General features: G+C 55.1%; 3 protein-coding genes across 3 annotated transcripts; 1 reads left to right on the top strand and 2 right to left on the bottom strand.

Moving 5' to 3' along the window:
* Positions 1–3,683: 3,683 nt before the first annotated feature.
* B0T15DRAFT_514446 (uncharacterized protein) lies at positions 3,684–4,810 on the bottom strand (the record flags this gene model as incomplete). The annotated part of the gene is made up of 3 exons (XM_062868121.1): positions 3,684–4,513; positions 4,588–4,702; positions 4,781–4,810. The coding sequence occupies 3 exons, from the start codon at positions 4,808–4,810 to the stop codon at positions 3,684–3,686; spliced, it is 975 nt and encodes a 324-aa protein (XP_062718189.1).
* Positions 4,811–6,846: 2,036 nt separating this feature from the next.
* On the bottom strand, positions 6,847–7,636 carry B0T15DRAFT_542852 (uncharacterized protein). The gene is made up of 2 exons (XM_062869947.1): positions 7,417–7,636; positions 6,847–7,364 (listed from the first exon to the last, which is right to left on the bottom strand). Exons 1-2 carry the CDS (start codon positions 7,626–7,628, stop codon positions 7,109–7,111), a joined length of 468 nt encoding a protein of 155 aa, XP_062718188.1. The 5' UTR covers positions 7,629–7,636; the 3' UTR covers positions 6,847–7,108.
* Positions 7,637–8,107: 471 nt separating this feature from the next.
* Positions 8,108–11,316, top strand: B0T15DRAFT_304242 (methyltransferase-like protein). The gene is made up of 3 exons (XM_062863848.1): positions 8,108–8,609; positions 8,684–10,272; positions 10,324–11,316. Exons 1-3 carry the CDS (start codon positions 8,213–8,215, stop codon positions 11,095–11,097), a joined length of 2,760 nt encoding a protein of 919 aa, XP_062718187.1. The 5' UTR covers positions 8,108–8,212; the 3' UTR covers positions 11,098–11,316.
* Positions 11,317–12,101: the final 785 nt, after the last annotated feature.

Raw genomic sequence — 12,101 nt, 5'->3', positions numbered from 1 at the left:
ACTCCCAGCTAGGCGACGGACCGATGCTTGGTCGTAGCCCCTCGGAAACACCTCACGGCAAGTTCCATGGTGAGGTCGTCAACCTCTCGGCCTCGTGATGCCCCGCTGCCCCTGCGGCCTCATGCCGGAACACCCCTGCCATCAGGTTTGTTCCACTTTCTTTTTCATGATTTTCTTTCATGTACGTCAAAGGGACGAGGCATTTTCAGCTCTTCTAGTGCTCGCAAGAGCTTCCTCCCTGTCCAGTTAGTAATTGCTTGCCATGGGACGGGGGGCTTCTTTGAGCGGAATAACCATGCCCAAACTCCACTCCCTGTCGCCGTGTCAAGGATTGGCGCTTACGCAGTGACTGCTAATAAGTCCCTCAGACCAAACACTGTTGGAACGGTGACGGACGGTCATCTCCTTGGGTAGGTCCTTCCGCTGGCTGCTCTGACGCTCACCCCAATGCTGAATCTTGGAGGGGCTGCTGGTCTTGTGTCATCTCTTGCCCGTGGTCTCTTGGCCGAGAAGCATCTGGACCATCATATCTAAGGTAAGTTTTATAGTGACTTGACTGTGTACATAGTTAACTGTAGGGGTGTAATTCCATCCCACCATTATGGGGCACGGCACTTCGAGTCATCGGATGAAACGACGGACGGGAGGGAGTCCTTCCGCGGCGCAGAAGAAAGGAGTCCATCCGAACCCATTTCATTAGTACACACCCCGTCCATTCTGAAACCGATGCTTTCAACGTAGACTCCTAATACACAATAACAAAGGCGTCCGAGGGGCATCAGTGGTCACGTTGTTTTGTCTACCCTGAAACAACTGGCATCGCCCTTCACACAACTTTGGAAGCAGGAGTACCTAGGTAGTCGACCCACGGAGGTCGATCTCATCTCAGACGATCATCTCGTTCTTGAGGTGGCTAAGTACAGAGAGGATACTCCTCTTCGCTTCGGAGGGTTTGGGCCAGCGTTAATAGAAGGACTCACAACTGACAACCCCTTCTCGCCCCATCCTCGTCTTCTCCTACAATCGTCGCCTCGAATTCGAGAACGAGCTTCACAGCGGCTCAAGCCAGCCGGAAACGGCCGCAAACGATCATTTTATACATGATACAGTGCCTACATAGTAGTAGGTAGATCGTCCAAGACGGTGAAAGTGTTCCATCATCTTGTGAGGTGCTCAACGAGTAGTCAATCAGCTGACTAGATTCTCTTCCCCAGCGTTCTACCGGCCGACCCCCTTTCTCAAGGTCGAAGTCGTACCGACAGTGTGGAATGTATGAACAATGAGAACTTCTATTTCTTTACCACAATCGGCTGAGGCTCGCAGCCAGGGCATTGTTCATGCTCAAGACAAGACAAGCCGGATTAGTGATACGGCCCGGATGACAGCGGGGGTTGTTGTTGTTGTAGCGGCGGTAGCAGACCTAGTTCTCTACGATGATGATAGGGGTCGACTATGTAGGTGCAGATACCTATCTTCAAGGTGATGATCGATCTGGAATGAAGCGTTGGTGCCTTATCGCTGTGGTATATGTCTTTGAGCTTCCGGACTCTCTTCCTTCCTGTTTCTGGTCGCAGGTTGCAATCCCCTTCTTATGGGACTTATTTTAAGACCCTAGATAACGGACCTTTTCTTTCTTAAGTACATGAAGACAAGGGGCTGCAGGGAGCGGATCGAGTTCAGTATCACATCATCCACTTCCGGATCAGTAACTTAGTCAGGGGGATAACAAGGACCATTGTGTCGAGGCGTTGTATAGGTATTGTCGGTAAGCATGTTCAAGTCCAAGATCAGATCTGGGTTTGGAAACAAGGAACAGCTATGAGTAACTGGGCACAAGTTGTTTCTTAATGCGGGTTTTGGCTTCGAAAAAGTGTACATTAAGTGCTCAATTTGACCAACAAACACGATAGTGACAGCCACCCGTGGCTCGCTCTAAGGATGCTTTCTAGAATCAATGTACAAGGTACATCTTCCTAGTCTATGTCTATGCCTTTGGCGATACGCCCAGTACATACGTCTTTCCCGAGGTTGCTGACCCATGTCAACAGAGAGCTCCGTATTCACTGTGTACTGGACTGAGCCACGTTCACGATACTGCTGCCATGAGCGAATTGCTGAAAATACGCCGGAGAGAACAACAGGTAACGAAGAAGGCGAGTCCACCTGCATGGGTGTTTTATCGACAATTCACTGCCATCACATTGACCTTCTTGTAACCGAAGCCTTGGTGGTCCTTGCTTGAAGCGACTACCAAACTCCTAGCTAGCCCTCCCGGCCTGAACGAGGGCTTTTTGCAGTTACGGCTAACAAGTGCCAGTTCAAGAAGACCGATAGGATGGTATCTACGTATTGTGCAATACACCAAAGGCTGGGACAATGTAACCTCTGATTCCTATTGGCAGTGCCCCGACCCAAAAAGTGGTTGGCCAAGGAGGGACTCATTGGACGGCAAAGACATCATCATGCCGTTCAACGGTCCTCCGTGCCGTTTGGTTGGTCGTAGCGATAAGAGAGATTTTCCTGTCCTGATTGGTACTGATGGCGGCGTTGCTCCATACAACCTGAAGCTGCTGCCAACTTGGATAGGGGAAGGGGCTGTGAGGTGGCTACGAGTCCTGGCATGCTCATCTTGCTGGGCGAAGAAAGATACGGACAACATGGAGCAACTACTACTAATAGTATACCACCTCATCATCCAGATGTTGTCCATTCTAGCCAACCTTTCCGGCTCCCGACATCAGGGGGACGAGGAGGGGCTCTCAACAGGGCCACTGGGGTGAATACGGTTGCAAAACCGTTGCAGTGCAGAATCACTGTCTGAGGTACTAGGCACTGGCAACCTAGCAGCTCGTAGGCTTCTTTGAAACACAGATCCATCACCGGGCATGTGTCTACCCAACGCCCATCTCCGCCCAGCCAAAGACCGACAAACCAACAAGGCTATCTCCGCTAATACAATTACAATTATGGCTTAGATCTTCATCCGTTCGCCTGAGATGAACCCCTCCACCCCCCCACACACAGATCCCAGTACATCTATCTTACAGCTCCGTGGCGAACATCCTAACACTCTCTTGTTCCAGCCATGGGCGGTTCTCAAGTTTGTGATCCCTTCTGGGAGGTGCTCATCGTCATGTACAATACAACGTGTGAATGGAGAAGAGTTATGGAAAGATTGAGAAGGCATGTGCGGGCCCCAGAGCAGCACATGAGAACAAGCGGACCTGTTGGAAAGGAAGAAGTAGTGAAAAGGACGGCATTAGGTCGATGCTGGCTCCCCGTGAACCCATCTATCGGACGTCGTTCTCGTGATGAAAAGATGCAAGAGTGCCGTGCTCGTGTCATGCGATGCTCCTAGCCGTTCGTCAATGTCGTGCAGCATAAGGTACATAGGGGAATCGTAGGATTCTAATCGATCAGCCGCCGTGCAGCCATGCTGTCGTTCTGCCGTTCTGCCGTGCCAGACGCCAAGCTGCATAAGACCCCAAGGGAAATGCACCGGAAACCCGATGAAAGTCAACGTCTTTGGCCGCGAAAGGAGCGAAAGGAAAGAAACAAAAACAAAGGCCTCCCTTCTCGTTATATCCTGCGTACATTTACGTCCGGAAACGAGGCATTAACCCGGGTATAGCCGCTAGCTGATACACGGAGGCCCCGTCGCAGTCGGTCCCGTCCACCCCAAATCATGTTTTGATCGGTTCCCCAGCCGATGTCTGACCCGCGTTCTTCGCCAGCTCCGAAGCTGCCATCGGGGGTGGCTCCCCGTAACGTCTTGGTTCCGTTGGCGCTGCTGGACATGCTGGTTCTACCGGAGGGAGGCGTGGGTGCGGACTCTGTGGTCGGGGTAGGATTTGCGGGTAGGGTGATGGGAAGGACCGTTCTCGCGCGGCGGCCTCGGCGGAGTGGACATGGTAATAATCCCGACGCGATGTCTCCTCCCGCCAGCTTTGGTAATCTGCACCGGGCGCCGCTGGTGATCTGACGGCCGGCTCCAGGCTAGGCATGCCTTGAGTTGGTCGCGGTGCGATCTCGGGCAGCGCTTTCTTCTTCAGCCTCTGCTCTGACGGCCCTGGGACCGACCCCTGGTGGGCTGGGTGAGCGTGCACACCTGGACTGTGGGGCTGAGGAACAGCCGGGATCGGGGGTGACGGAGCGATCGGTGGATATGACAACTGCCATGTATTTTGCACCGACTTCGGTGGCCGTCCGCGTCTACGGCCGGTCAAGGATGGATTGTAGGGGGCTGCCGAGATGCTAGGGACTAGCGGAGCCGGACTGTTCCCATTCGGGCGAGGTTGAACGTTCGCCGGCTGCGAATGGTGCTGCACACCGGGGCTGGGGGGTATGCCGTGCCGGGATGACTCGCCCGGGGATTCGACTGCCTGTCGTTTCGAGACATAGTCGTCCAAGTCACCTAGCGATTTGCGCTTCAGAGGCGATACCATGGGTGGAGGCTGCATCGGTACCTCGAGCATGCTCTCTGCTGCGTGGAGACATTGACTCAAGGTGCGCCCTGCAACGGTAGGTCAGGAGTTTGCACTTGGTCGGTAATATCAACGTGACGTCAACGTCGGAAGGGAGGCATACCTCCAGGGAGCTGCATGTGCAGCCAGTCTGGCCTTATCCCATGCGCCTTGATGAAGCTCACCAAAATACCAACGTCCAGCTGGCTGATTTTGATCATCTCGGCCAAAATGAAGCGCTGCGCGACAGGTCTAGTTAAGTCATGTGCGAGAATGAAGCGGGGGTTTGGGTAACGGCGCGATGAACAGTTACGTACCTTTTCAGCGTCGTTGAAGAGGGACTCCATGGTAAAACCTCGGTGTCCAAGGGCCGTGGAAGCGAAGAGTGCAAAGAGAGGAAGAGATGTGACATAGGCTGGTGGCGGTCGGTCATTTGACAAGGCGGCGCGGAAATGATACGTCACTCGAGAAGAAGAGCCTGATCAGTGAGACCGCTCGTGATCAGACGGGAGTTCGGGGTCGCAGCAGCACCAGCAGCAGTGGCGAAGCTGTCCGTATGGCAAGGTAAAGGTAAGTCAGGTACCAGGTAAGGTAGGTATTTATCACAGTAACGTCAGGGCGACTCGCTGGTGCTTGTGCAGCATGCTCGCACCCAGCATCTACCGAAGGGAAAAGAAGAAAGAACGGCCGACGGAGTAAGCAAACGAGTGTCGAGACCTGCCTGCGGCGAGACCATCAGCGCAGAGGTGCCGGCCGGTGTAAAGAAAACATCGGGCTAACCTCAAGACGCTGGCACGTCGGGAATTCGAGAGGTTGACAGGCAGGCGGATTAGGGGGGGAAGGGCGGCAAAGACACGCGAGCCGGCAGAAGCGCGCGTCTTTCGTCGGGGAAGGAGCAAGCCAAGGAGCCCTGGACCTTGCTCAACAAGCGACCAGAGTCCCACCGAAACCCTTGCTCAGCGCCCATCCCAAGCCTGGACTCGGCCCGCCGCGCTTGTGTGAACTTTGATGGAATGGAAACAGCCGACAGAGAGGTTGCATAGGGCGCACGAAGCATCCCGGGCTTCCTCTTGGATTAACACCTAGATCTAGCATGATCAGCGATCAAGAACTGTGCGATGTATTGATCTGCCGCGTGTGTCGCGCATCCGCGACCACTGGTTTGTTTTTTTTCTTTCAGATCGTTTTGGGTGTCCCACAGAGCATGCAGCTGCAGCGCGATCAAGTGACTGCTCAGGTGGCTAATAGCGTGCGGCCGAATCAGGGCGGGATGGTGTGGACGTTCTACACAACCCGTGCTGCGTGAAGTGAGAAGAGTGTTGATCGACCTAAGACATCTTAGAGAAGTCTAGCATCCGCCAAACCCCAAGAGGTTTGGTCAGGGCCGGTGCCCAGCATCGGACCTCGACGCGATCGCTCACACATCCATGCCCCGGAGCACACAGCGCCTCAACTCGCCATGAGGGATTGGCCAACATTTCGGCGTCCTCTGACTCCCTGGACCACAGCGACATCTCCCATTCCGGTTTGGGAGACTTGCACAGAGTGGGTGTCCCCTTTGGTGTTCCAACGAGCAACGCACAACTGGCCCGCAGCCGGCACTGCAGGTTTGCAGCGGCGGAGCGCATCAGCGCCTCACAACTTGCTGTATGCAGACCTGCCGATGGCGTTGATTGATGTACGGGCCGACCATCTGCATCCGGAAGCGACGTGCAGCTGCACATGTGACCCCCCATGGCTCCTGCCCGCCGATGATAGGGTGCGGCCCCATCTGGGGAAGGTGTCTCCAGACCTCAGATTTCGGCCTGATCAGGAGCCCAACTTCGATGTGACAGCGACAGCCACGGAAAGCACGCCGAAGTCATCGCCCGCGGTCTCGACCGAGAGACCTTTGCCTCGTCGCACAAGAGGCTTGAGGTGAAGTCGCTGCTTTTTCTCAGACTCAGCCCAATTGGTTCTATACCGTTGTAAAGTTGTAAAGGGTACCCACCGGCCTGAGGTGGGAACGGCCCGTTTGGGCGACCCATTGGCTGCATCGCTGAGAAGCTCTCACCAATGGCCATGTTTGAGTGTTTCGGTCGACGATCACACAGGCTTCGAAGCATCGATCCGCCTGTTCTCGAAGAGCCGCACTGCCCCATATATCGGTGGGTCTTTGACGTTAAAGGGGTTGGCGATAGTTTATACGATGGTCGGTTGAGAGACTCGTTGACTTTCAACTACGGAATTCATCGTGAACGGGAGCTGCGAAGAGCCCTTATATGCTTGGTTTTGGGCTCTGTCTTGGGCACCGCTCCACCACGCCTCCTGCACGATGAGCTGGCATATCGGCACCGGATCGTAGGCACTTCCTGGTTCTCTCAGGTTACGGGCTATATGAAAGGCAGTTTTGGGCTGGGTCGCCATGCCGTTAGATGTCGCTTGTAATTGCATGTCCATGCACACCGCTGCGGTACGACTTGCAGGGCTCCGTCCCGAGATGCCGTGGGAGATGTTGATGCCAACCTAGAAGCCACACAACTAGGGTGATGGAATGGAGGTCACCGCCTTATCCCACGCCCGGGTCAAAGGCATAATTGTTATGGGATTTGATGTCTGAAACCTCAGAGGCTCGGATTAAGCTGATCACTTCCAGAATACCCAAATCAAGGTTCCCTGCCTTCATCCGAGGTGCGCGTTGCAGTGAGACTGTGAATCCAGCACCGGATGTGCTGGGTTCCTGCCTTTGGCATTTCTGTTACAGTAAGTGCCATCGGGAACAGTTTATTCGCCGTGGGATCACAAGCTTCATGGCCCACCCGGATGGATGAGATGCTGAAAAGCCTCTTGCTCTCGGGAAGGATGAGTACAATAGGCGAGGTATATGAGAAGACCAATCGCTTCAAGGCTGCATGTAAACAGGTGAGGATACCGCTACTATTATAGATCCTTCAGTTGCTAACAACGTTCTTAGCCAAGCAACAGGAATAGAAGGCGAGCAAGCTCAGAGACGAGTTCAAGGGAATTCCCATGCTGAGAACTGGGATGGGTGCTGCTTCGTCGAGCAGTCGGGTCACGGTGGGCCCAACTAGAGTGTACGTATCTGAGGATCTGGAAGCAGGGCCGCCCGCCGGCTGCGGAGCCGACAGGGCATTCTCCCATCGTTGGCGCTTCGCGCCGGAACATAGTCGGTCCCGATAGCGTAGTTCAGCTCTCATTGGACGATGAGAAGTGGCTTCGCCCCACAATTTCCGTTTTCTGGACTTTGGCGACATTGTGATGATAAGCGTCTTCCCAGGTCGTCAGCGGACTGCTGTATTTGCAGCGACAGCGCGGCAGGTTCACTTCACAATCGGGCTGTGGGATGGAAACTGCAGCGGTATAGACAGTCAGAGTTCCCAGGTGCCTGGCCTTTTTCGGGATACGACAGAGGAGGCGGCGACCGTTCAACCCTTTGCCTTCGCTTGGACCCGCCCCCGTCGCCCCGGGCTTTGGAGGAGGTGCCAGTTGCTATGTCGCAAGCTCGGCGCGCAGCAGAATAACTTCCTCCGCCTGCCATCCCTCTCACGCCTCTCTTCCCCAAAACTGAACCCGACTTTCCCCCGCGACCTTTTGGAGCGGCGCATTACCCTTATGAGCTCCACCTTCACATCGTCATCTCTACCTCTTTTCGCTCTTCTCCGCCCGTCGCGTTTTGGCCCGTTTCCCCTCTCCATATCCTCTGGCTGCCAACCCGCGACTTGCCACCTCGCGCGCACGCATCGGCCGCCATGGAGGGCAATGGACGTGCCTCGGGCACGGTGATGGGGTTGAGATTAGAAGAACGGCCGAAAGTTAACGGGATGAGGCTAAAGAGGGAGGACACGAGCGATTCGGTCATCCCAAACGGCATCAAAATCGACTCCCCAGCATCCAGTATGTCGCTCGACGATTCAAAAGCCACCCCAGAGAGTGCATCGACTCCTGAGAACGGGACGATGCCGAAGCTATCGCGTAAAATGTCTCAAAAACTACCACAGTCGCCCCCCGTTCTTTTCGGCGATTTACCAGACTCGACCGAGGATGCGTGCAGGACATTCCAGGTAATCAGCGATTGCCTGTACGGTTCGCGGAACATGGGTTCATCGGACCATGATGCGCTGGATTGCGATTGTGCCGAAGATTGGCGTAAGTCTCTCCCTCCACAGATCTCGTCGGTTAGTGGTGTTCCAGCCCTAACAAACGTCTTTCGGCCCTGGTAGATCACGACCAAAACCACGCCTGTGGTGAAGACTCGGACTGCATCAACCGAGCCACCAAAATCGAGTGCGTAGACGGCGACTGCAATTGTGGAGAGGGCTGCCAGAACCAGCGGTTCCAACGCAAGCAGTATGCGAAGGTCTCGGTCATCAAGACCGAGAAGAAGGGCTTCGGCCTGCGGGCAGACACTGACCTGCAGCCTAATGACTTCGTGTTTGAATATATCGGCGAGGTCATCAATGAACCCACCTTCCGCAGCCGGATGCTCAAGTACGACAACGAGGGCATCAAGCACTTCTATTTTATGTCGCTCACCAAGAGCGAATTCGTCGATGCCACCAAAAAGGGAAACCTCGGCAGGTTTTGCAACCATTCCTGCAACCCAAATTGCTATGTGGACAAGTGGGTGGTTGGTGAGAAGCTGCGCATGGGCATTTTTGCGGCGCGCAGGATCCGAGCTGGTGAGGAGCTGGTGTTTAACTACAACGTCGACCGCTATGGCGCCGATCCACAGCCCTGCTACTGCGGTGAGCCTAACTGCGTTGGCTTCATCGGCGGCAAGACGCAGACGGAACGTGCCACGAAGCTGCCCCTCGCGACAATCGAGGCCCTCGGCATCGATTATGGCGACAGTTGGGACACGGCCGTCGCCAAGAAACCCCGCAAGAAGAAGGCCCAGGAGGACGACGAGGAATACGTCAACAGCCTCCAGCCCCGTGCCCTTGACCAGGACGGTGTCAACAAGGTCATGGCCTCTCTAATGCAATGCAAGGAAAAGTGGATCGCGGTCAAACTTCTTTCCCGTCTCCAGGCCACCGAGGATGAGCATGTTCGCCATAGGGTGGTGAGAATGCACGGTTACCAAATCCTCAAGACCACTTTGAACACGTTCAGGGAAGACACGAACGTCGTTTTGCAAATTCTCGATATCCTATACCAACTACCACGTATCACGAAGAACAAGATTTCGGATTCCAATATCGAGTCAGCGGTGCAGCCACTGACATCGTCCTCGCACGACGAAATCGCCTCGGCTGCTAAGCGGCTGCTCGAGGAATGGGGTAAACTGGAGACGGCGTATCGAATCCCCCGGAAGAAGCACGATCGCATGGCGCCCGTCGCTGCCAATACGTTCGAGGAGGAGCGTCGCAACAAGGACCGTGAAGAGCCGACAAAGCCGGTGGATCCCTTTGCCAATGTCGTGATTCCGACCGGTCCCCGCAGCAACGTCCCTCAGAGAAATACCAGTTACAATGGACAGCGCCCACGGAAAGTGCCCCCATCCAACCTGCCAGATGGTTGGTTTGTCGCCACGGACAACACAGGGAAGTACTACTTTTACAATGTGAATGGCGAGAGGCAGTGGCAGCGTCCCTCAGCACCTGCAGTGAAGATTTCTAAGGTTTCCGAAAAGGCACAGCAAGATCAGAAGACTCTACAGAATATCATTGACAGTTTAACAAAGGAGCCGACGCCTCGGCATTCAGCAAGTCATACACCGCAACGGTCTAGCACGCCCGCGGCCGAGCCAAACAAGGAAAAGTGGCGTTCTCTGCCGATCGAGAAGCAGATGAAGATCTACGAGAACACAGTGAGTATCCTGACCCAACCGTTGTCGCACATATATGCTAAGTTTGTCAAGCTCTTCCCGCATGTGAAGCATGTGGTGGACAAGTTCCACGGAAAGCTCCCCAAGGAGGACCTGAAGAAGTTCGCACGGGAAGTGAATAAGAAGCTGGTCTCCTCAGACTATAAGAATCATCGGGTCGAGGACCCGACGTCCATCTCGTCCAAGCAGGCGAAGAAGGTCCGCACGTACGCCCAGGATTTCTTTGAACGCGCCTTGGTGAAATACACCGAGTATCAAAAAAAGAAGGCCCAAAGAGCTGGGCAGTCAGTCCCTGGGCCGTCATCACAGCCAGATGGAGGAGCCACAAGCTCAGTTGCGAGCCCTATCAAGGCCAACGACGCTATGTCTGATGTGGCAGAGAGCAGCCCAAGCAGCTCCGGAGGACGCAAGCGTAAGCGCGGTGACGAGGATCACCTTGAGTCGCCCAAGGACGGCGTCCCGCCTTCCGAGACGCCGTCACTTAAGCGGGTTAAGGAAGACGAGGCCGACGGCGAGGGTGATCCCGCGTCTGTCCCAACCCCACCGACCCCGCCGCCGCCTCCGTCGGCAGACAGCCCGCCGACCGAGGAGGAGCGTTCGATGCGCGAACAGGAGGAAGCCCTCATGCGCGAGAACGAAGAGGCTCAACGAGCGGAGGATGAAGCGCAGGCACAGGAAGAAAGGAAGCTTCAGAATGGCGCGGCCGTGGTGGTGAATGGCTCAGCCGGGACTGAGAGCGCCGAGATGGATATGGTTATTGACGGGCCACGGCAAGCGGCGCAGCAGCGGCCGGTGTTGAGTCACTGAAACTGGGGTGGCTGATCCAGACGGCATGGACGCCCGAGCGTACATACCATCATCATTCGTACATTGGCCGTTCTGCCTCCATCGGGGCAGAGACGTCGGGCTTAGGAGAAGACATGCTGTCTGTCTACCTTGGACCAAAGCATGAGGCTTCGATACCCGCATATCTATAGGCTGGTTCCGCCTTCGAGGCTTTGCTCTTTTGCGATTTTGCGATGGCAAGCATGGCGCGAGAGAGGCGGATGGCAAAGCACCTCGCGTCGCCGTCACCAGATCTTCGCTCCTTCAGGGGCGACATCCCAAAATTCACATGTACATCGGGGACACTTTGGAGTCAGTTATCGCATGGGGTCGGTGGAGTGGGGGGATGTATCTCTCTTTCAGATAACTTAGTTCTAATCGTCCTTTATTTCGGAGCATAAGTGGACAGGTGCATCAAACATGGCTCGGTTCGGAGGGACGACCGAAGGACGGAAAAAGGAGTATTGGGCCCAGGGCTTGGCATATATATTTTCGCTTCATACCGTCTCCTGCAACAGCAGCATGGGATGGCACGCTGGGTCCAAATCAAGGCGTCGAGCGCGATCGATTTGCAATGTACACTTGTTTCTTGGGCGAAGGGAGGGGGAAGGGCGCACAGCCTGTCTCATCTCGTGCTTGCACTCTTGTCGTTGTTCAGGCGTCACCAGAAGAGGGGGGAGGTGTGGAAAACGCACGCATGTTCCTGGCCTAACTCCACGGTAGGGCGAATGAATGTAGCCGGACACCGAAGCCAAGAGAGGGTGTACTTTGCTGAAATTGATCAGAGCTGGCGAGATGACGTCTTCCGCAGAAACGGAATGGCAATGTGTTTTCCGTACGTTGTCTTCTTCAAGCGGAGACCCTCTACTAGCCGATGTCCCCCTCGGTATGTGTCAGACGCGCCTGTTTCAGTTCAGTTCCGCATCATGCCCAACGGTGTCCAAGAGCAAGGAACCCCACCAGCCGCATTCTATTGCCTCAGCATA

The sequence above is a fragment of the Chaetomium strumarium genome (genome assembly GCF_033439665.1).
Source record: "Chaetomium strumarium strain CBS 333.67 chromosome Unknown B0T15scaffold_7, whole genome shotgun sequence".
Taxonomy (NCBI): Eukaryota; Fungi; Ascomycota; class Sordariomycetes; order Sordariales; family Chaetomiaceae; genus Chaetomium; species Chaetomium strumarium.
Note: the sequence above shows the minus strand (reverse complement) of the source record. Positions and strands in the feature narration are given on the sequence as shown.